Source organism: Orycteropus afer, unplaced genomic scaffold, assembly GCF_000298275.1.
Source record: "Orycteropus afer afer isolate SDZICR_OR568_19922 unplaced genomic scaffold, OryAfe1.0 scaffold00081, whole genome shotgun sequence".
Classification (NCBI taxonomy): domain Eukaryota; kingdom Metazoa; phylum Chordata; class Mammalia; order Tubulidentata; family Orycteropodidae; genus Orycteropus; species Orycteropus afer.
In genome coordinates this window covers 4,195,850-4,221,092 of record NW_006921668.1, presented here as the reverse complement: position 1 = coordinate 4,221,092, position 25,243 = coordinate 4,195,850, and the positions used below count along the sequence as shown (strand labels likewise).

The 25,243-nt window shown below is 33.9% G+C and overlaps 1 protein-coding gene across 1 annotated transcript in view; it reads left to right on the top strand.

Moving 5' to 3' along the window:
- The window catches only part of MYCBP2 (MYC binding protein 2), a 376,124-nt gene that overhangs the window by 74,554 nt on the left and 276,327 nt on the right, over nucleotides 1-25,243 (top strand). The window contains exons 4-12 of the mRNA XM_042781038.1: nucleotides 6,008-6,161; nucleotides 11,437-11,633; nucleotides 15,147-15,389; nucleotides 15,615-15,686; nucleotides 17,399-17,495; nucleotides 21,317-21,390; nucleotides 21,739-21,877; nucleotides 23,341-23,417; nucleotides 24,237-24,441. Coding sequence (XP_042636972.1) covers nucleotides 6,008-6,161; nucleotides 11,437-11,633; nucleotides 15,147-15,389; nucleotides 15,615-15,686; nucleotides 17,399-17,495; nucleotides 21,317-21,390; nucleotides 21,739-21,877; nucleotides 23,341-23,417; nucleotides 24,237-24,441 — 1,258 coding nt within the window. The remainder of the gene's footprint in view (nucleotides 1-6,007; nucleotides 6,162-11,436; nucleotides 11,634-15,146; nucleotides 15,390-15,614; nucleotides 15,687-17,398; nucleotides 17,496-21,316; nucleotides 21,391-21,738; nucleotides 21,878-23,340; nucleotides 23,418-24,236; nucleotides 24,442-25,243) is intronic.

The following is a 25,243-nucleotide window of genomic DNA, read 5'->3' as shown; positions in this document are numbered from 1 at the left end:
CATAAGGTAGTTCTGTATTTAGTTTTTTGAGGAATCAGCATACTGTTTTCACAACAGCTGTGCCACCAGCAGTGAACGAGGGCTGTTATTTCCCTATATCCTCACCAAAACTTTTTATTTAATTTTAATTTTTTTTTTTTTTTAAATCTTAGCCATTTTACTGGGAGTGAAATGTTACATCATTGTGATTTTTGGTTTGCATTTCTCTGATGGCTAATAAGATTGAGCATCTTTTCATGTGCTTGGTGGCCATTTAAATATAGTCTTTGTTGAAATGTCTGTTCAAGTGATTTGCCCATTTTATGATTGGTTTGTTTGTCTTTCTGTTGTTAAGTTGTCAAAGTTTTTTATCAGGTAGCTGTTCCCCATTTTTTGGAAGTTCACTTTAGGAAAGACCACTTCACATTTACAAAAGACTTACATGTTTTCATTAACTGAAAGAAATCCTAAAAGATTTTTGTTTTTATGAAAAAAGGTGGAAAGTGAAACCAGCATTCAGTGTTTGCTTAGCAGCAAGCCATTAAGGAGGGAGCATGTACCCAGAGCAGAGCGAGTTGCATTGGCAAGTTTCTTCCACAGGCACTACATTATACATACATTATTTGTACTTTATGTGGGCTGTGCATTTATCATGTAATTCCTGCTTTTACTATATGTTAGTGTTATTTTAGGTTTTATGTGTTATTTGGTATAACTTGGTTATTTTTTCAGGTCTGGGAAAGCTCAAAAATGCTTCTTTTATAAGGTTTTGGTAATTGCTTCTTTGCTTTATGCCATTTCGGCTTATGAAGGGTTTCATAGAAATGTTGTACTTTTATATAGTGGGAGAACCTGTATATGGTTTCTGAAAATATTCTCCCAGTCAGTAGTATTCAGGCATACCTCTTACTGCACTTTGCTTTTATTGTGCTTTGTACATACTGCATTTTTTTTTTTTTTTTAATTGGAAATTTGTGGCAACCTTGCATTGACCAAGCTTCTTGGTACCATTTTTCCAATAGCAGCTGCTCACTTCATGTCTCTGTGTCATATTTTGGTAATTCTCATAATATTTCAAACTTTTTCGTGACCTGTAGCTCACTTAATAGACTATACTATAGTATAAACATAACTTTTATATGCACTGGGAAACAAAAAATCCTGTGACTTGCTTTATTGCAATATTCACCTTATTGTGGGGGTCTGGAATGTAACTATCAATAACGCTGAGGTATGCTGATGTGATTTTTAGTAATACTACTTAGGATTCATACTTCCCATAAATTAATTTGAAGCTAGTCCTGTCACATACTTTGTAAGCATCTTTACCTAAGTTGTAAACTTAGGTAAACTTATTTATTTATCTATCCAATAAATTCTTTTTGTGTTTGTGGCAAGCTTTGTATTAGACTCTGAGAAGAGAAAGGTGAGCTGCAATGTCCACCCTCAAAATGTTATCTAGGAGCTCTGGTGGCATAGTGCCTAAGGCATTTGACTGCTAACCAGAAGACTGGTGGTGCAAGTCCACCAGCCACTCCTCAGAAGGAAGATTGGGCAAGGTACTTCTGTTCTGGTTACCTAGTACTGCTTTGACAATAATATACCACAAATTAGATGGCCTTAACAAACAGGAGTTTATTTTCTTACAGTTTGAAAGCTTTAAGTCTGCATTCAAAGTGCCAGGTTCTAGCGGTCGGTGAAAGCCCCTCAACCTTGGGGTTCAGCTCTGCTTCCTGCTCCTGGCCCACTAAATCTGGAAGCTTTTCTTCACTGAGACAGCTGCTGACTGCTGAGGCTGACAAGCCCAAGGTTGACAAGTAAAAAGGCACAGTCTCGATGTTACCAAACCATATGGGAGGCTATTAATTCAAATCCATTGAAAATCCCAAGATCGGCAGAGCATGGCAGGCTGCTAAACAATGACTCAGCTACATTAGGGTTCAAGCATGCCATAAGCTAGAGACTATTCCCCAAGACTTCTCCTTATATACAGGAAGCAGACCACATCCCTAAGGCAGCTGGAAGCAGACCACATCCCTAAGGCAGCTGTTCAGCTGTTCACGGTAGATTCCACCATGGAGTCAATCACCAGTCTCATCATGGGGAATACTACATCCAGCCGCACAGCCACTCAACCAGGCCCAGCCAAGTTGACACACAAACTTAACTACCACAACTTCCATAGTGATACCGCCTTGGAAACCCAAGGAGTCGTTGCTATGAGTCGTATCCGACTCAGTGGCAGGGATAACAATCATGTAAATAACAGACAGTTCTACAGTGCCTTGAGGATGAATGGGGCATGCTAGGTATAGTGGGACAGATGGGACTAAGGATGCAACCTGACTGAAAGAATGAGGCAACTCTGACTGAACATGTACTTTCAATCAGAAGGAACCAGACCATTGTAGAAGTACAAGTCTATTTTTGCTAGAGTATAGAGGCTGAGATATGGCAAGAGAGAGCAGGAGCTAGATGTTGAAGTGTGTCATATGTCATGCAGAGGATTTAAGACTTTGCCTTGTGGCACGGTGCTCCTTTTATACTGTAGTAATATATAAATTTACTTTTGATTTCTTTTGAGCTTTTCCAAATGTATTCTATATATATTATAACTGATTCTAAGAATTTTTCATAGAACAATATACAGTTTCTAATGGCAAAGAATCAGTAATTACTAAATGTAAAGGTGATATAATTAAACATTTATGTTCATACTTATTAGTGAAATAACAAAGCCAATTTTTGAAATACATGTTTTACTGAGAGTAAAATGGGACCTTGAAAAAATCATTGTGTCCTTTTTCTTTGACTATGTATGATTAAAGGAGCTCTGGTGGTGTAGTGCCTAAGGCATTTGACTGCTAACCAGAAGGTTGGTGGTTCAAACCCACCAGCTATTCTGCAGAAGGAAGACTGGGCAGTCTACTTCTGTAAAGATTTACTGCCTCAGAAACCCAAAGAGGGTCATTAAGAGTCAGAATCAACTTAATGGCAGTGAGTTTGGTTTTTGGTTTTGGTGTGATTTTATCTCACTCCTCCCAGCAGAGACATTGGATTGGCTGTATTAGGTAGTTATTTTTCTGAGTGTTGTTTCATCTTTCAAGTATAATAGAAAGCTTTTAGTATCTAATTATTCAGAAGCAACAGTAAAGGTAAAATTCAGTAAATTTCAAGACTATATTCTGAAACGATGTGGAAGGAAACCACGTGTTGGGTGATTAGTTATAGTCAGTTTATCAAAGTATGGAAGCTTAGTGAGTTATCTCATTATATAGTTAATTGCTATTCTATTTAAAAGTCACATTTTTTAGTTTATATTTCTGATTATCAAAGTAGTATGTATTTATTGTAGATAATTTGAAAAATGCAGAGCATTTTTTATAAAGAATCATTTCTAAAATCCCATTATCCCAAAATACCCACTACTAATGTATTTTGTCTTTTTTCTATGCACATATATATTAAATAATATATTTCTATGCTGTGAAATCATACTGTATTTGCATATTATATATATTTTTTCTTTTTGTTCTTAATATTATGAGGGAGGAGGAAATATAGTGTGTTTTCAGTGACTCTAAGACGGGCTTCAAAGTATAAAGTTCAGTTTTCAAATTCATCTGTATGGCAAAATACTCTCTACTTAGACCTTATACAAAGACTTATTTCAGAATACCTTTGTTTCCTGTCTTAATAATTCTGAGCTAAATATTAATATTTCTTTAATGGTTGGAAAACTTGAAGTTGATTTTTAGTTTGTTATACATGGAATACATATTACTATTAGTTTCCTTTCTTACTAAAAAAAAGACAAAAAACAAGAAGAAATTGCAGTGAACCAATTTATCAGTGAGAATCCACTGTGAATTCACAGAGACTCCTAAACAGGTGGTAAATTCTCTGTCCTGATCATTGTAATTAAAGTTTTATGGTTATGACTCACTAAAACCAGCTAGTACTCTGTCCTACATAGCCTGGCTGTGTTCCCTGTTGTCATACATGTGTTACTACACCTTAAACTTCAGAGAGACAACTCAGGGACTTGTTTGTTCAATAAGGAGTCTTACTATTCTGGCAAGTTTCAATAATTTCTCTATTACTATAGGAATCTTATATATGTAAATAATCCAAAAGTGTTTTCTATGAACTCAAGAATCTTGGAACTATGAAAAGTCATGGTTGACAGTTAGATCTTAAAGAATGATAGGATGTAGTAGTTTGCCATTGACCTGAGAATAGAGCCCTGCATTTTGTACTTAGGAGATCTTTAACTTCAGTTTTCTGTATCCTGTAAGAATATAAGGAAATGGAACTCTTGTACAGCAAATTTTTATTTTCTAGTCCATTCCAGGAAAAGGAAACTACCAAATGCAAAAATACCCCATGGTGCATATAATCAGTTGAAACTCTATATAAGCACTTTTGTAATCTTAGTTATAATCAAACCGACTAGGGTTTTAGATAAATTCTTTAAAGACAACCATACTAGTTATTAGGCTTCTCAGTTATATTACTCATAAACGTTGCAAATGTCAGTCGGAACTGCAGATGACTTCCCTGCAACTGATTTGACTTCTATCGGGAAAATGTGTTTCTGAATTGCAATGGTTTATAGAACACAAAAGAGTAAGTAAACAAATATATATTGTATATTTACCATGGGAGCTCTGGTAGCATAGTGCCTAAGGCACTTGACTGTTAACCAGGAGGCTGGCAGTTCAAACCCACCAGCCACTCCTCAGAAGGAAGGTTGGGCAATCCTACTTCCGTAGTGATAACTGCCTTGGAAACCCAAGGAGGGGTCGCTAGGAGTCGGGGCCGACTCTATGGCAAATAACAACAACAACAACATATTTACCATGTGCCAGGCGCATGTAAGATACTGAACTATTGAAGACATGTTCCTTATCTACAAGGAGACCACAGTTTAGTTGGGAGAACAGAAACAAAAACAGTCAGTTACACTGTAACATAATACTTGGTAAAACAAAGGTCTTGACTGGTTAAGAATAATATGCATGACTCATTGTTCCCTATTAGATTATAAGTCTTAGACAACAGGGTTAAGTAATGTATCTTACTATCATCTGTAGTGAATTGCACAAAATAAGTACTCAATAAATATTTGAATATTATATAGATGAATATAAAAATCTCAGCAGAGAGAGTATTTTTTCACTATCATGCATTTCTACTGATTTATCTGAACTTTTTCTGTTACTTCTCCAAATATTTTACATTAATACATCCTGAAGAGATCCTATACATCTGGATCTCAAAATGTTGACATTGCAGAGAAATAGCATTTCATTTCTTTTTTTTTTTGTCAATTCTCTAAAGGTATACCCTTTTAGCAGTTCATCATATTTTACTCTTTCAGGTACAGATTTCCCTATCTTTTGCTATATACTGACTCTGATTTCCCTTGATCCTGATGAGGAATGATAATTAGAATAAAAATACCAGTGATATTTTAACTAAGCAGTTTTAATTCTTTTTGTGATAATCCTACTAAATAAGAGATACCATCAATAAATAATAACATGACAATTTTACCATTATAAGAAAGGCTTAGATAAAAAGCTCCCTATTCAGTCTCACTATACATGCTATGTTGATTTTATTTCTTGTCATAAATAACAACATACGTTTTGACAAGAGTGCTGGGTTTTACTTGAGTACAACCAAATTAACTTTGTAAATTAATAGTTTTTTTTTTCTTCTGACTGCAATCTGTATCTAGTTCACTATAAAGTTTTCATCATAGTTTATTAAGATTTTGTTATGCCAAAACTACATTTTAACAACAACACTGTATGTTAGGTTTCCATCTGATTACATGAAGGTTTTCTGAATGTTCAATGTAAGCATACTTTTTATATGGTTTATTTTTGTTTTTGCCTCTTTAATATTGCAGTGGTTTCTCATTTGCTATGGAAATAACTTGCACTGACTCAACTGACAGGGAAGTGCTGTTAGAAGTGCTTACATGTTATAAAGTATAATTTTTTTCCATCTTAAATAGATTATTGAGGTTGGACTTTGTGAAGTTTTCGAATTGATCAAGGAGACGCGGTTTTCTCATCCATCCCTCTGTCTCAGGAGTCTCCAAGCCCTGCTTAATGTGCTTCAGGGTCAGCAGCCAGAAGGCCTGCAATCAGAACCACCAGAGGTCCTAGGTAAGAACCCAGACTCATTGAATGAAGATTTAAAATTAAACAGCTTCTCTTAAAAAACACACTAACATGTAAGACAATCTTTATTTAATTATGTTAATGAAACAGTAGGGCTATAAATTTTAAGGCATATGCTGTGTTCTACCCAAGTTTTGGCCTGTACACCAATGTTTGTTATAGCACTATTCACAATAGCCAAATGGTGAAAAGAATCTAAATTCCCATTAATGGACGATGAGATAAACATAATGTGGTATATACACACACTGAGAGAAATGCTACAACATGGATGAACTTCGAAAATATTATGACAAAATATTGTGACAAGAGATCTTGTATGATCCCACTTATAAGAAATAGGCAGATATATACAGGCCAAAGTTATTAGTGGTATCCAGTGATAGGAGGGAGGAAGGAAGTGGCAGTCATTGCTTAGAAGGCACTAAGTTTCTATTAATGGTGATGGAATAATTTAGAAAAAGATAGTGGTAATAGTTGCACTGTAATCAAAGTCATTGAAATACAAGTCTAAAAATTGTTGTATTGGCAAATTTTTGTTATATATATTTTTACCACAATTTAAAAAAAGTTATAGTTCATATATAGTCATTTCTTGATTATTGTGATAATGGGGAAAAAATAAAGCATAAATCCTTGGAACTCAGAGATACTCCTCAATCCTTATAGTCACTATTCACTTAACTTGTTCCTATTAACCTTTGCCCCAAGTAGTTAACATTCACTTTCTCTGACTTTACATATTATTCTGGGTACTTAGTTTAAAAGTAGGGAAAAAGGAAACAAGCGGTACAGAAAACAGCACAATTAATTTCTATATAGAGAGTGTCTTCTGTATTTTTCATATGCAGAGATCTATTATTTATGTTATTGCTAAAGCTTGTGTATTAGTAGCAACTCCCATTAAGTAATTATATTTGCCTTCTCTCAAGAATGTTTGAATTTTATGAATGCTTAACATTTCCTGGCAGTGTCCCAGGCTCAACACATAATCCGTAAACAATATAAGAGGTTTTACTTTAATGGTGTTAAAGAATAGAAATATAAAGAAACAAATCATGTTTAAGTTGGCTAATTGCTTTTGTTTTATGGACCTTCAAGGAGTCTAGAGTTTTCTAAATCCTTCTGGTACCATAAGAGAATTCTCAGAAGTAGAGAGCTGTGATTCTCGAGCATTAGCAAGAGTGTCAGAGTCATCTGGACCCTGCCTGTGAACCTTCTGTTTCAGTATGTTCAGAAATTTGCATTTCTAATAAGTTCCCAGCTGATGCTCATACTGTTGATCTGGAGATCACTGCTGGTTTATACTACAGTTTTTCTTTTCTTTATTTTTTTGGTCACATATAATGATTTAGTTTTTGTGTTTGATTCTTTTTGTTGTTGTTTTGTTGTAGTGGGAGAGAGGGTACTAATTATCTCTGCTGTTAAAGTAAGCTGAGGATTTAAAACAAAAAAACAACTCAACTTAAAAACAACTCAACTTCCCTTAAATGCTACAACTGAATAAAAACTGTCATATATTAAGCAGAAACCTGTTGATTATTTTTATAATAGGGCTAGTGATCATATCGATACTGTAATATGCTACTTGGCTTAATAACATTTCACTGAAGATTAATCTATCTATTTATTTAAGTATTTTTCAATAATTATTCTTAGCTCTGGTTGGTTAACAAATAAATGGGAGATTTAAAATATCCATTAAAACTTACATTCCATATTTTTTATTTTGAGCAGGATCCTCATCATTTCTTTCCACCTAGATCTTCTACCATTCTGTCTTCTCCAATCAGTAGTTATACATTTTTCAGTGTATCTGTTCTATATAACACAAACTATTCTTTGAACAATTTCAAATGTTACTGAAAACAATAAAAACTGATAAATTATTTGGTCTCTCAGCTTTTACCTCTGATCTCTTTACTGCTTTGATTAACTTTATAAGAGATTTACCACACCATTATATATTTTTATATTCTTTAATTAGTTCAAAGACTAATTTTGTTCTTTAAAACGTTATTTCTCTTGAAGCTAGTCTCTATTTTTTCCCCTTTGACCCAATATCTGAACATAATCATATTAGTTATCTTTTCCCTGTTTGGTTATTTTCTTGTTATTCATGTCACCTTGTATATAACTGATACTATTGGAATAGCATCATCATTGGTATATACCAAACTTCTCTTTACAAATGGATTTTGATTTACTCATCGTTATTTTTTTAAAAAATTATTCATCTTTCTGTTCAATTTAAGAGTAGAATATATATTCTCAGTTACTCAGTTAAATATAAAATCTTAGCTTACATTTGCAAAATTCAGGCATACCTTGGAGATACTGCAGGTTCAAATCCAGACCACCTTGATAAAGCGAGTATCTCAATAAAAAGCAAATCACACAAAATTTTTGGTTTGCCAGTGCATATAAAACTTACATTTACTCTATACTGTACTTTATTAAATGTGCAATAACATTAAAAAAAAAGTTTGAAATATTGTGAGATTTTAAAAAATGTGACGTAGAGACACGAAGTGAGAACATACTGTTGAAAAATGGTGCCTGTAGATTTGCTTGACTCAGGGTTGCCACAAACCTTCAATTTGTAAAAAATGCAGTGTTTGTGAAGCACAATAAAGGAAAGCACAATAAAAAGGAAGTATACTTGTAGTATGCTAAATTTTGGCTTATCAAATAATTTATTTGTTTAATAGAAATTTTTGAGCGCTTCTTATGTTAGATGCTAAGAGACCGTGATATGGTGATGAGCAGTACAGACACTGTTGCTGTCATTATGGAACTTAGCATTGGAGTAGATGAGTTGTAGGAATTTATAACAGGCTTTCCTGAAGATAGGACATTTGAGGCTTGAGGATGAAAAAAAAAAAACAGGTTATAAGTGTCCCAGGCAGAAAAGACAGCACTGGAAAGGCTCTGAGAAAGAAACAGCAAAGCCTGAAAAAATACAAGTATGGCTGGTCTGTGAAGGGAGGAAGACCTTGTGATACTGTGTGAAGAGAGGCAGGAGGAAATGGGTCATGGAAAACTTTATAGGGCATAGAAAGGAGTTAGTTAGTCTTCTGAGTAGAATGGAAAGTCAGTCTAACTCATAGCCCTTTGTTTTATAGCATGTATTTTCTGAAACTATTTATTAAATTATTGACTTTTCTTCTACTTCAGTGTACTTTTTTGAGAGTGGAAACATTGTCTGTCTTGCTTATTACTATACTACTCCAATCTAGAATAGTTTACAGTAAGAATTCAGTAAGTATTTGCTGAATAAATAAAAGTAGGGAAGAGGGGTAATAATAGAAGGATAGAGATGAAAGCTTAGATGGATGGAAGGATAGATGAAAGGAGAGAGGGAAGAAAGATGGTTGGCTGGAAAGGTGGAGGGAACGATGGATAGAATAAAGGAAAGACTGATAAATAGAGATACTAGTAAAGAAAGAGAGGATGAATGGGGGAAAGGAGAGGGAAACAGGGAGGAAGGCATTGACAAAGGAATGAATGGAGTTTAGATAATAACCCAGAAGTTTGTTTCAAAAATTTACTTTGGCTATGAAAGTGAAGAATAGGAGATAATTTAGGAACACTTTTTTAATAGTGCAGTTAATAGCTGGTATTAGCATGGATTAGGAAAATGGTGGTGAGATAGACGTAAGTGGAGAAATTAATTAGGAAATGGAATAATAGAACTTAATTTGGGATTACATATGAAAGGTGAGGTGTAGGCAGGGGGATCAAGGATGACTCCTAGGTTTCTGTGTCTTACCAAATAAATCATACATAGCCTTTTAGTTTAGAGAGAATGGCAAAGTGATCATCTATATTTCTCTTGCTCTCTTTCCTCCCTCCCCTTTCCTTTGCCCTTTCTTCCTCTTTCTGATTTTTTCCCTGTTTTCTAACATACTCTTTCTCTCTGATTAGGCACTCTTTAAGTATTTTCAAATCCTCCTTTCTTTCCATGGAGGAAATATCCAGAGGACACTGGTTCAATCTTGGATGGAGTTATTCCAGGGAATCTTTTTTGGAGAACTCTGCTGGCCATAGAATATTCTTGTGTTATGCTTTCCATCTTTGCCACTAACTGGCATCAAAATTTGGGGATTTTTTTTTTTTTTTTTTTTTACCTTCTCTGTTTCTTTATTCATTAAAGGAAGATATCTGTCATGTTAACCTAGAGGTTTTTCTAGGGTATGAATGGATTGCATACTCCTTTTATAAGTGTGGGAGCTGTGATGGCGTAGTGCCTCAGGCATTTGACTGCTAACCAGAAGGCTAGCAGTTCAAACCCACCAGCCACTCCTCAGAAGGAAGACTGGGCAATCTACTTCCAAAGAGATACTACCTCAGAAACCCAAGGAGGGTTTGCTATCAGTCGGATTTGACTCAATGGCAGTGAGTCTATAAATGTGAATTGCTATTATGTTAATGACAAAACCAATTTGTATTGAAACAAATTATAGCATCATATCTTTTATATATTCTTTTGTTTTGAAAATCTGTAAGGTTCTGGACAATTAACATTTAAGAGCCCATATTCATCTCAATCTAAAAGAATAAGTGCAATGAATGGTTTATTGCTTAATAGAATGAATTTGTTGACTATATATATGAACGCTTTTATTGTTGTCGTTGTTGTTATATGCTGTCGAGTCAGCCAAGTCGGCCCCGACTCATAGTGACCCCTCCTTGGGTTTCCTAGGCAGTATCACTACAGAAGTAGATTGCCCTATCTTCCTTCCGAGGAGTGGCTGATGGGTTTGAACCGCCAGCCTTCTGATTAGCAGTCAAGTACCTTAGGCACGATGCTACCAGAGCTCCTTGTGAATGCCTTTGTTGTTGTTATGTGCTATAGAGTTGGATCCAACTCATAGCGACCCTTCCTTGGGTTGCCGAGGCAGTATCACTATGGAAGTAGATTGCCCAGCCTTCTTTCCGAGGAGTGGCTAGGAGGTTTGAACTGCCAGCCTTCTGGTTAGCAGTCAAGTGCCTTAGGCATTATGCTAGTTTATTTTCAGTAACCTTGTTGTTGTTGTTGTTATGTGCCGTTGATCATTTACAAAAATAAGGTGTTGAACTAAATGCTCTCTGGGGCCCTCGGTATATGAATATTTTAACTTTTAGAATAAAAGGTAACTAGAAAGCAATTAATATAGGTGTTTTAACTGGCTTAAATAGTTTTTGTAATGAGACTAGGTATAAGTATATAACATTCTGTATGTTCAATGAATATAATTGAGTTTTATTTTATCCACAGAGTCTCTCTTCCAGCTCCTTTTGGAAATCACTGTTCGAAGTACTGGAATGAATGACAGCACAGGACAGTCCCTGACAGCACTTTCCTGTGCTTGCCTCTTTAGTCTGGTGGCTTCTTGGGGAGAAACAGGAAGGACACTTCAGGCCATCTCTGCTATCCTCACCAACAATGGCAGCCATGCTTGCCAAACTATTCAGGTATTTCATGTTTATTCCTGCTTAAAAATTCTTCATGACTTCTAAATATCATTTCTCTATTAAAAGAAAAGGGTATGATATCAATCGACTATATTTTTGATTGATTATGGTTTCTCAGGCAGGCATTGTTTTTTTGTCTCTCAGTTACTTCAATCAGGCATATAACATTTTTAGCTTTAATATCTGATTGTGGAATAAGGTTTTCACCATTTTTAATGGTGAATCCTGTAATTCTCCTTAGAGGAAAACTTGATTTAATTATTTTGGATATTCTAGAAATTGAGTAAGAAGTTATAGTCTTAAGTCCCTATTCTATACCTTTCTCTGGCCTCTAGAACAACCTCCATGACAGATGGAAGGACTCTCCCAGTGCTGCCATTAGCAGTTAAAAAAAAGCAAAAGGAGTATGTGGGTTATTTTCTATGGCTTATTCAGGTATCTTGAACTCTTCATGTCAAACATGAGCAGTCTCCTGACTCTAGAATTCTTCTGTCAATCTTTTCCTTCTCTGCCCTGCCTGAAATCCACTTGTTCCTTTTCATGGTCCTTAATTATTTTGAAGTTCGTCTAATGTTAGCAGTTTCAAGCTGTGTTCCGTAGACATACTTTAAGGATTCTGTGAATATTTAATGTAAATATATCTTTAAAATATATAAACCTCAAATTGTAATAAAATAACAAAGAATAATTCTAATATACTAAATTTTAATAGCATCCAAAAAAACCAAACTTATTGCTGTCGAGTTGGTTCCGATTCATAGCGACCCCTCCTTGGGTTTCTGAGGCATTATCTCTATGGTAGTAGATTGCCCAGTCTTCCTTCTGAGGAGTGGCTAGTGGGTTTGAACCACCAGCCTTCTAGTTAGCAGTCAGATGGCTTAGGCAGTACACCATCAGAATTTATTGAGCTTCTATGTTGATTTAGTTTTGTAAAGATTTAGGAATAGTATTAGAATCTACAGCATAGGTACTAGGTAAACTAGGTTCATGGAAGCCCTCCCATGGGATATAAGGTGAGATCTAAAAGATGAGTTGAAATTAACCAGTTCAGAGGTAGAAGATATTGATATTGCAGTGGTGGAAAGAGAATGTTTCAGGGGTCCATACGATAAGACATGGTGATGAGAGTAAGAGAGAAGTTTATTATAATTATACCAGTAGAGTGCTGTCAAATAACAGAGATAGGACTTGAACACAGATTTTTCTGACTCTAGTATTATACCCAGCCTCTAGTCTACACAAAACTACTAGGTCCCAGAGTCAACACTGAAGATCTCTGTAAGCCTGCTCTGTCCTTCCATCCCGAACTCCAACTGAAACCCTGTATTAACGCTTACAGTATTCTTTATGATTTGGCCCCTTTTTATCTACCAACTTCATTTCAAAAAACTCTTATCAGCCTGGCTTGGGATGGAGGGGGAACAGTCTTCCCTGAGAATGCATAAGGAATAAATTATTTTGAGACTCCAATTCATATTACCTGTCTATTGCAAAAAGCTTATGCTGAGAGTTTAAAGTAGGTTAGGAATGGTAGTATTGTGAAGTGCCTTAGTAATGGAGACTAAAATCCTTTCTGAAGGGATGAACCAAAAATTAATAATTATAATAATAAAAGAAACTTTGGATAAAAGGAATACAGAGAGGAGAAATAATAATTTTCTAAGAAAACTAAGATTAAGATTTCATTAGGGGTAAGAGAAGAAAATTATATATTCTATTTTTAGAAAATCATAGAACAAGAAATCATTTTTGGAAGTTAAAAATAGGATGTTGTTGTTGTTGTTATGTGCCCTTGAGTTGGACCCAACTTAATAGCGACCCCTCCTCGGGTTTCCTAGGCAGTATCGCTACGGAAGTAGATTGCCCCATCTCCCTTCTGAGGAGTGGCTGGTGGGTTTGAACTGCCAGCCTTCTGGTTAGCAGTCAACAGTAGAAGGGTTAGAAATGTCATGTTGAAGAAATCACCAAGAAATAGGGGGTGGGTGTAAGACAGAGTAGAAAATAGCAGTATAATATAAAATTAGAGATTCCATCCAAAAACTCTTAATATCTGACTAATAGGGGTTCCAACAGAGGGGAGATTACCTAAGAAATCTTATAAGGAGAATTCCTAGACCCCAAAGATACAAATTTTCATATCAGCAAGACACAAACTCAGTTCTCAACAATGAATGAAAATTGATTCACACCAAAGCGTAACAGTGAAATATCAAAACACTGATGATAAAGATCATAAAAAGCTTCCACATAGCGAAGACAGGGTACATTGCAAAAAATCAAACAAATTGGCATTGCACTTCTCAGAAGCAACATTAGCAAGTAGTAAATAACAGAACAGTGTCTTCAGAGTTCTGAGGGAAAATGATATTCACTGTACCTAGCCCAACTGTTGTTAAAAATAGAAGATACTTTTGAATATGCAAGATATGGAACAATTTTACCTTCTATGATGTATGTGCAGGGTCCTCAGGAAGCTATGGAAGGCCTACAGATCATTCAGATGGGCGCAACAGGGCAGGAGGCTTTACAAGGGATGTTGCCAAGGGGTAAAAGTAGAAATGCCATGTTTGACTTTAGTGAGAGGAGTTAGCGGAACATTTAGGGATGAGTATTGAAAAAACTTGGCAAATGTAAAAATGGTACAATTATTGACTTGAAAAATATTATACAAGGAGGGAAATGATGTAATTTGGTATACTATGTTGGCTCGTTTCTAAAGCGTGTTTGCATAATCATAATAAAATGTACTTTGAGTTTCAGTTTATGCAAAAATTATAGTTAAATTTTAAGGATTTGAATAAGGAGGAAGGGCACCATTTTCATAATACTTATGAATAGAAAGAAAACTAAAAGTGAAGGAAGCTTTGGCATATTGCATAGAATATAAATTCTAGATAAAACAGCAATAAGTTTAATGTGGCTGCTTCTAGAGAGAAAATTTGAAGTAGTATTTGACTATATATTTGTATATTACTTTTAAGTAAAAAAAAAAAGTTTTATATAAATAAAAGCTACATATTTTGGCTGAGTTAATGGCCTGAAAACTAAAAGGAGAATATATCTCTCTGAACAATGGGTCTGAAGTACCTTTGAAAGCTCTGCCCTCTAGAATGCACCATTCAGTAGAAACGTAATTCAAGCCACATGTACATCATTTAAAATTTTCCACTAGCCACGTTAAAAAAGTAAAAGAGACAGGTGCAATTAATTTTAATAATATATTTTACTCAACTCATGTAGATAGGGCAGGTTACCTGGTATTTTTGAGAAACATGCATATGTTAGGTTTTTTTGGTAAGAAATGCAAGATAATCTTCAGATTTGACATTTTTCTTGGTCTGCTTGAGATTTGCTTCTTAAAAATGAACTTCATGTTATTTTTTGCTTGCATGCCAAACATCATTATTCATAGAAATTTTTTTTAAAAATAAATTTTACAAAAATGTCTTTGTCTTGTTCTGTGTTTGGAACATTTTTAAATATCCTTTTGTTTTTTTCTTTCCTGTTGAATAGGTGCCAACAATACTAAATTCACTCCAGAGGAGTGTACAAGCGGTTTTAGTGGGAAAAATTCAAATTCAGGACTGGTTTAGTAATGGCATTAAGAAAGCAGCTTTGATGCACAAGTGGCCATTAAAAGAAATATCTGTTGATGAAGATGATCAGTGCCTACTTCAGAATGATGGATTTTTTCTTTATCTCTTATGCAAGGATGGCTTATACAAAATAGGCTCTGGATACAGTGGAACAGTTAGGGTAAGTTTTTCCTTACAGTTCTCAATCATAGCATAAGATGCACCCATACTGAATTGAGTTCCTTTTGCTTCTAGCCTCACTTTTGGAGTGCCATCTACTTTTGATATACAGAAATTCTTTAAAAATCTTAACTGAAATGTGTACATTAAATGCCATTCATCCATTTGTATTATTTTCATTATTAATTATGAAATTTTTGATAGACTAATGTTTGTTGTTTTGCAGGGCCATATATACAATTCTACATCCCGCATCAGAAACAGAAAAGAAAAAAAGTCTTGGTTAGGGTATGCTCAGGTAGGAGAATATCCACAGTAAACCAAACTTTCTTAAATTTTAAAAACATGTGGTTTGTATTTTTGTTTAATTAGTACGTAATGACACTCCTGTTTAAACAGAACTGAACATATACATACATACATATATATACATATATACATACATATATATATATATATATATATATATATATATATATATATTCTTTTTAAACAATATAGAACAGTATTTAAAAAAGAAAATAACAATAATTGCTGTTAGTCAATTTGAACTCAAGGTGATGCCATGTGTGTCAGAGGAGAGCTGTGCTTCACAGAGTTTTCAGTGGCTGCTTTTTGGCAGTAGATTGCCAGGCCTTTCTTCCAAGGTGTCTCTGGGTGAACTCCAACGCCAGCCTTTCAGTTAGCAATTAAGCACTTACCTGCACCACCCAGGGACTCCCCCTGAAAACAGTATAGCCTAGTATGAAAAACATTGGCTTAGAATTAATAAAAGTACTTTTTAATTCTGGCCCTGCTATTTACCAGCTGTGTGATTTTGGAAAACTCAGTTAACTTTTTGGTCCTCTGTTATTTATCTGTAAAATGGGAATGAAAATGCCTTCTGTTGGAGTTCTTGTTTAGGCAGCTTCTAGATAAGAATCAAAGTCTACCTTTATGATAGCAAATCTGAATTGGAAAATGTATCTGTGACCTGAAGCCAAATTAGGGCTTCTTACCACACACTCCTCTATTCTAAGTCTAGATGAGTTTCTTCCAGGGATCACAGTTTGGCCTGCCTGTAAACACTTGGCCAGCTGTATAGAAAGCGATGCAGAATATCACCAAAGAGAGAGAAAAGAGGCCGTGTTGCTTTCTTAATCCCATGAACTCATTCCCTGTAGAGTGTGGCTAAATGAATTTCTTATGAAGAGTGCTATCAGATGCATTATTGCTCTTCCCATGGAGAGAAGCAAATGAAAGATGGAAAAGAGAGGCCAGAAATGCTTGCTCCCATACAAACTCTTCCTAAGAGACAAAGCCCAGGTACCCCTGTGAAAAGAAGTAGAATGATTTCTCTGCACACCTGCTTTATCAGTGCACAGAATTACTGCTGGCATCATAGGATAAAAGATACTTGAAAGCATTTTAGAAACTAAAGAAATAATTGTTGTTATATGAAAAATAATGTCAACTAGTGGGGAGATTCTAAAATTATTTTTAGGTACCAAATTCATTATTCAGTGATTATTTTGAAAAACATAACTTGTTATAAAATGTCTCATCAAATTTTTATTTGCTACCCATTGTTTTAGGAAATAATGCATGAAAAATATTTTTACAGAAATATGGTCTGGTAAATCAGTCCATCTAAAACCAATACTCTATTCACTGTGAAATGGCACCTTAAATAATTGCAGTTATTTTTTCTTAAAATTTTTTGTTAATGATGATAATTTCTGTTATTTCATTGACAAGTGATAGTCATTTTCAAGAAAATATTTACCTTGTCCTATGTAGTCTACTGTTTATATATATATATCTGAGAATATGATTAATTGTATTGTTTTCTCTCTTATTAAAGCATACGCATACTGTTATATTTTTAAGCTTTAATGTATTTTAGCCATCAATATTGATGTATTATTGTACCTCAACTATAATGTGGAACTGTATGGCTGCATTTGTTGCTGAATTTGTAATGAAAATAAATTTTAACACATGACATAAGGAATTTTTTGTTGTTGTCAGGGTTATTTATTGTATAGAGATATGAGTAACCACAGCATGACAGCCATAAGAATAAGCCCTGAAACACTGGAGCAAGATGGTACTGTAATGTTACCAGGTACGTCATTCCACTGGTTGTTTTTTCTTTACAAGTGATTTTAAGAGATGTGCATGTTAGGCATTTATATATATAAAGACTGATTAGCAAAAAATAGTGCCTGCTTAGAAATTATTCAAAAATCTTGATATACAAAACATTTTATAAGCTATGTAAAATTAATGCATGTGAGGATAATAGACATAAAGTCTGATGAGTTTTAATATTCATTTTCAAAATCTTGCACACACACCCCCTCCCAACTATCTCAACTGCTGAATTAGTGCAGCATTACTTTGTTGCTCTTACTGCAAAAACAACACTGGCTGTTATATGATCTGGTACAAAAATCTTCTGTTTATTTTTATTCTAACAATATGCTTTGAGTTTTCTTCTTTATTTTAAAGTGTTTTCAGAGACAGAGTTTTAAGACTATGCCAAGAATTTTTTTAAAAAATTCTATCATTTACTCTTTTAATAAAACTCTGGTAACATCCTTTGGACACAATTCATTTTGCCTTAATTTAATTCATCATTAGAATCACTGCTGTTTAAATTGAGATGGTAAATCTCAGCATTGAGGAACACTGGGCAAAGGCATAAAATATTTTACATTGTGAAGTCTTTGAATTTGCTTATACTTTCTGAAGTGGTTTGTTTATATTAAAAAATTGACTATTTAATGTATCTTATCTGTAATTTTAAGGTAAGCAGAAGTTTCTAGGCATTTGACCATATGAACACAATTGAGTACCACTGCTCTGAAGAACACATCGAGAAGGATAATAGCTCCCAGGATGCTTACTAATTTTTGCTTTTTTTTTTTTTTCCCAAATAATTGAAACATTTATGTCAGTATTACTATTTATAACTAAATTAGTTTACATGGCCCCATGTTAAGGTAAATGTCACATATTTTGTTCTTTTTAGGGCAGCTTTGGAAAACAGATGACTTAATAAAGCCATTTTGTTAAATGGCTGGCTGTTTTCAGATAAGTCTAAGGATTTTCTTCATCACAAGTCCTGGGCCCTATCTCTGGTCTTAATAATAATAATGATTATTTTTAAAACATATAAAACCTCAAAACTCATTGCTGTTGGGTCAGTTCTACTCATAGTGACCCCTCCTTGGGTTTCGGAGGTGGTATCTCTGTGGAAGTAGATTGCCCAATCTTCCTTCTGAGGAGTGGCTGGTGGGCTTGAACTGCCAGCCTTCTGGTTAGCAGTCAAATGCCTTAGGTACTATACTACCAGAGCTCCCTTAAAATATGTATTTTTAATAATAACATGTATACCTCAAAACACTTATACAAAGAAAACATTTATTATAGAAAAATCATGAGCAAAAGAATAAAATCAAAACAAGTGAATATCTATTCTTATGTTTAAATATATATACTGTGATCATATTTTAAATATATATATTTTTTAACTTCTTTCACTTACTATTCTGAGTATATTTCCATGCCATTAAATAGTCTTCTACACATTTTAATATTATAAAATATAGTCCATTGATTAATATGTTGGAATGGGATTCCAATTTTTTGTTATATAAATTATACTGTAATGAGCATCCCTATTGCTCTGTCTTTGTGAAAAAATTTTAGGATAATATTCTAGAAGAAAAATTTTAGGTTTAATAAATTGGTAGATCTCCTTCACCTCCCAAGTGGATGAATAATATAAAGGATTTGCTTCTGAGCCCTGATCATTAATAGAGATTGTAAGTGACAAGACCATTTGAAAATACCTGTGCAAAGCTTCTATATTTATTCCACTGTGATAAAAAAATGACTTTTAATGTCTTTATTCATTGTAAAATCCCTCTATATCATTTAACATATGAAATGCAACTTCTCATAATAAAATTATGGCTTTAAATTCTGTGTTTTACAAATATATACTGTGTTCGTGAAGAAGAATGAATCAAACTTTGGAAGGATATTGTGTGTCTTCTGAACTGGCAGATGTTGCCTAGAATTTTCCTGAAGATGCTGTTATGTAACATTACATGAAGGATAAAGAAAGGATAAAGAGGAAATCTTTTTGCAATAACACAGCATGAAGACTCAGCCCTCAAGCCTGGAAGAAGTTTGTCATTTTCCCCATTCTTTGACCTGGATCTTAATTTCTTCATAGAACTTTTTTTTTTTTTTTTCTCACCTAGATAGGGAAAACACTGCACTCTAGCTTTGCCTTCAAGAAGGAACAGAGAAGTCAATTGTCAGGTTTATAAATGGTAACAAATACCATATTTAAAATGAATGTAATTCCTTGAGCTTTGCGTTCCAACTTGTCTTAACAGTCCAGTTTACAAAAACATGATTTTCATCCTAGTATTGCTGAATTTAAACATACTCTTTTTCTGTTTGTTTGTTAATTATCATTTATTTTATCCTTTATTTTTCAGTTTATCTTTTATATTGTATCCTATGTCATTTACTCTCTATGTCTGGTGACAGGTTGCCTCAGAACATGAGGCTTTTTGGTACTCTTCTTGCGCCGCTTCCCCCCTCACCCCTGCATTTATCTGAAATTATAATGAGTTTTTCTTCTTTGCTTTTTAGTTTAAAATCTTACTGCTTAAAGCTTGAGAAGCATCTTTCTTGTGCCTCTTTGTATTCTGTACAGTGGACTAGGAACTCTTTCTTTCGATTTCTCCTCTCTTTGATTACCAAGTCTCTTGGGCTTCCAGTGGGCCTTGTCTCCCAGTTTCTATTTCCAGTTTGTGATCACTGAATTCTCTATTTGGTAAGGGTCTGCCTGTGTTTTGCATATTTATAATAAGGAAGTATGCTAGTATGAAGCTCCTGGGCAAAGACATAGAGTTATCCAGTTTATTTGGGTGGGGGGGTCTCCATTACCAGATTCTAGAAACAGAATTTTATGTTTCATTGATTCAGGTGCAAATAGAAACTTGTTTTCATTTGGTATTGTGATTAATGGAGAGATTCATCCTAGTTCCCTGCAATTATTTTGGGAAATGTGTGTGCTTTTATATTTGCTTGCTAAAAAACATTTGTTTTTTCCAAAAGGATACAGTTTATATTTAGATGTTAGATTTTGCTTGTAGTTTCATGTTACTTAGTAGCAATCACTAACACGTTTCAGTGGTCCTTCTGTAATACAGTTATCCCTTGTAACAATTCCACAGAGATTTATTCAGTATTGACAAAATGCGATATTCCAGCCGAGATGTATGACCCTTTCTGACAAAAAGAAATATATATGCATAGATTTCGCTATTCTATGAAGGGTGAACGTTTAAAAAGTTTAAAGCATGCAACATGCTAAAAGTGCTGGAAATAAATATTGAGCTTATAAATAAAAAACTATAAACCAGTTTTGAATTCCATCTGTTTTATAAAGCAAGGTATATCTGTAGTTGGACACCATTGACCTCAAATACAGAAGCTGTAGGTCTATCTGTATTTTTCTGTGACGCTAATTACCATGATGTATGTCTGAAGGTAGAGTGTTGCCTACGTTGCATGTGATTGTATTGAAATGATTATAACCAACATTATAGTTTATTCATTGTGGTGCATGTTTACTACCAGATTATATTTAATACTAATTCCTTTTGAAATTAGCTGGGTTCTCAGGTCTTTGTAGAAATTATAAATGTAAATACAAAATATAATAAGTGTAATTAGCTGAATTACTTAATATCTGCTAATTTGCAATTCTTTATTAAAAAGTACAGTCTCCTTTTTAGTTTAAGTTTATCCTTATTGCGTGGAGAGCTCTCATTCTGACTTCAGCAGAGGAGTAAAGTCATTTTATGAGATGTTTGTTTATATTGTAATATAATTATTTTTTTTCTTTCTTCTGTACAGATTGCCACACTGAAGGTCAAAATATTTTATTCACTGATGGAGAATATATTAATCAAATAGCTGCTTCCAGAGATGTAAGTACTTTGAATCATGAGTAGCTGGTGTAAGTAGAACCCTTTTCTTTTGCTTTATTTAGTTTTTGTTAGACTACACCAAACCCACTGGTGTCAAGTCGATTCCCACTCATTGCGATTCTGTAGGACAGAGTAGAACTGCCCCATAAGTTTTCCGAGGCTGTTACCTTCTTGAAAGCAGACTGCCACTTACTTTTCATGCAGAGTGGCTACTAGGTTTGAACGGCTGACCTTTCTGTTAGTAGCCAAGCACTTAACCACTGTGCCACCCAGTGCCCCTTGTTAAAAATGTAGAGCCTTAAAAGACCAATGTATGCAACATAACTGTGAATATTTTATTTCCTTTAGGATGGTTTTGTTGTCAGAATATTTGCCACAAGTACGGAGCCTGTGCTACAACAAGAATTACAGCTTAAACTGGCCAGAAAATGCTTACATGCCTGTGGTATCTCACTATTTGATCTGGAAAAGGACTTGCATATTATAAGTAAGATGGCAAAATAAGCCTTTCCCTCATATTTTACTTTTAATATTCTTTATTCTTTTAAAAAACGTGTGTTTTCAGCAGTGTAGCTTATTTTTTGGCAGCTGTTTTAATGTCTGTTGCTATAAAGGACAATCATGAGCTAATACATATAAATAGGAAATACAGTTCTTTAAGCAGTGTATTTGAAGACCATTTTAAGGAATTGACTAATAACTTACCATGTTTATTTTGAATAATGCAAAGGAAAATTATATATAATAAGAATTATGTGTGGGCAACACAGGTAGGTATCATTAATTTATATGTCCCTTTATGTTCAGTTAAATTTTTGTAAACTTTTATTATAAATATTACTATAATAATATACATAATTCTCTCATTCAAACCTTTAAGTTTTTATTTGAATAGATTTTCAAGATATGCATAGAATGATTCCATTGATTGTGAAAATGGCAATTGACCTAACAAATTGATTAATAATATTTTATTTAGATACAGAGATGCAGACAAGCAGGGTATTTCTCAAACTAAGTGTACTTACACTTGCAATTAGGATTACTGATATGGGTCTCAATTTTTGTTTGCCATGCCACTCCAGACCTCATAGTGCCCTTCTTTAACTTGTGGAATTCTTTGCAAGACCCATCTTTTTTAATTGCTCTTTCTTTTATTTTAACAAACTTGACACTAGTGCTTTTATTAATTTAATTTTATAATTAATTCCCTCATGGAAAACATTTCAATTGGGATTACAGTTTTTAAATTTAAAAGCCCAGTATAGTCATTAATCCTTTTTATAATTGGAAAAATTCATAAATTGCACCCTATGGGAAGTTACAATTATTTATTCATAGTTTTATGATTTTTGAAAATATGCATAAAGATCTGTGTGTGTGTATGCACATAGAATTCATGAAATGTTCTGTAGAAAAAAAAAAACGTATAATAGAGTATCTGCAATAACATTAATTCAAATATCTACATGACATTCTTCAAGCCCTCAAACAACTCTGTATCTGGTCTGAAGTCATGAAGCTTTATATTTTGTTCATTTGTAAATGGCAGTACAGTTGTGAGGTTCAAATGAGATAAGATTCATTTACTTTATATTGCCTGTTATCTAATAGGTGCTCTATGAAAATATGTTTATTTATTCATTCTTGGAATACTGCTGATACTAAATTTTTAAATTTTTTTGTTTATATTTAAAGAAATAATTGGGTACTAGTTTGGGACAAATCATGAAACTTAGGATAACTTAATCTTTCTTTGGAATAGTGTAACTGTTACTGTTATTAGTGTTTTTTTTTTTTAACCAGGAATATGACATATATCTTGTCATCCTTGTTTTTGAGTCTATATTAATTGATTGAGTTTTTAATCACTTAAAGTAGTGCATGTTATGCTTGAAAATTATTCATATTAAAAATGTAATAGCATTTATTAGTCTTATTGTATATCAGGTACAGGATTTGATGAGGAGTCAGCAATTCTTGGTGCAGGACGAGAGTTTGCACTAATGAAAACCGCAAGTGGAAAGGTAAATTACTCTCCCAGGATAAAATTAACATTTTTTGCTTTAAGAGGTAGTTGGTATAGTTAGCTAATTAGTTTATATGGTTCACATGTTTAATGTAGCATCTTTTTAAATTTTGTTCTTAAATGAGTTTTTTTTAATATAAAATTTTATTAATAAAATAGCAAGAAAGAAAATTACAACATAAAACTTTACAAACTATAAAATGTTACATTTTTATAAATACAGAATTTAAATTATGGAGCTCTTTGTAATTGTTTGAGTTGGGGTAAATTTACATTTTGTGTATATTCATTGCAAATTTCTCTACTTGTGAATATACAAACTGCAAGTTGGAGGATGTAGAAGTATGTATTTGTAAGTCATAGATTATGGAATTTAATCTATAGAGATAGAAACTTTTTATCTACTGCATGTGAGGATAAAGTAAGATAATTTTAAAAATTCTGAAAATTTAAATTATAACATATTTGTATATAGGACTTTTTACAGCTTGGAAGAGTAAATTGAGAATTTTATTAATATCTCACAATTGAGTTTAGAGTATATGGGAATAAATAAAAATATTAAAAAAACTGTAAGTATCCTGAACAGATATGGAGAAACTATTATGAATTCTGTGTGTGTGTTTTAATATGCATATTTCTCTTCTACTCAGCTTAATAGAAGTAGCATAATATAAAAAAGGGTTTGGGCTCTTGTTATTTTTGTTTTTCAGTAAAATATGGAATTTCTTTTTCTATCATATGGAACCTGATGCACTGTTAGCTCAAAAAGGCATTGTATGTAATTATTTTCTTTCTTTCATTTTTAATAAATAAGATATATTACACTGGCAAATACCAGAGTCTTGGAATCAAACAAGGTGGACCTTCAGCAGGAAAATGGGTTGAGCTACCAATTACAAAATCTCCAAAGATTGTCCACTTCTCAGTTGGACACGATGGCTCTCATGCCCTTTTAGTGGCTGAAGATGGAAGCATATTTTTTACAGGATCTGCTAGTAAAGGAGAAGATGGAGAATCAAGTAAGTTGGCTGATCAACTGGACATATAGTAAAAATACCTTGGGATTTATTTAGCAAAAAAAAGAAAGAAATATACTACTATTGAGTTGATTCTGACTTATAGCGACCTTTTAATTTCAATAACGCTAACGTCACCAAGTATGATAGAGGTTTTTACATTAGCACATACTTAGTTAATGGTAGTGGTGTACTGAGAGGAGATCTGATGGCTTATTGGTTAAAGCATTTGGATGCTAACCAAAAGCTTGGTGGTTTGAATCCATGGGAGCAAGATGAGGCATTCTGCTTCTGTAAAGATTTATAGCCTTGGACATCCTATGGGACAGTTCTCTTCTGTCTTCTAGGGTCGCTGTGAGTCAGAATTTACTTGATGGCAGTGGGTTTGGTTTTGTGGTATACTGTTCATTAAAGAACTGTGATTGCAGATTTCATTCTTCTAGAGTCCATATTCGGGATTTTTTTTTTTTTTTTAATTTTATTTATTGTGATTTGGGTGAAGATTTACAGAGAAAATTCACTTTCCATACAGCAGTTTACATATACTTAGTCTCATGTTTACCACAATGCAAAAGCTCTCCTCCCACTTCCTCCCAATAGTTACCTCTTCCCAGTGTCCATGCTTCCATACTGTCTTGCGCCCTGAGCTGTCTCCCTGTGCATAAGCAGCCCTTCCTTCTCCCATGATTGTTCTCTCCAGGGCGTGTGTCTGCTTGAGGTAAATGTTTAACTCACATGCCTGTACTTTGTTTGGCTGGAAACCACAGGTGTGGGTTCAATTCCAGACTGAAGGGCAGCTAGGGGC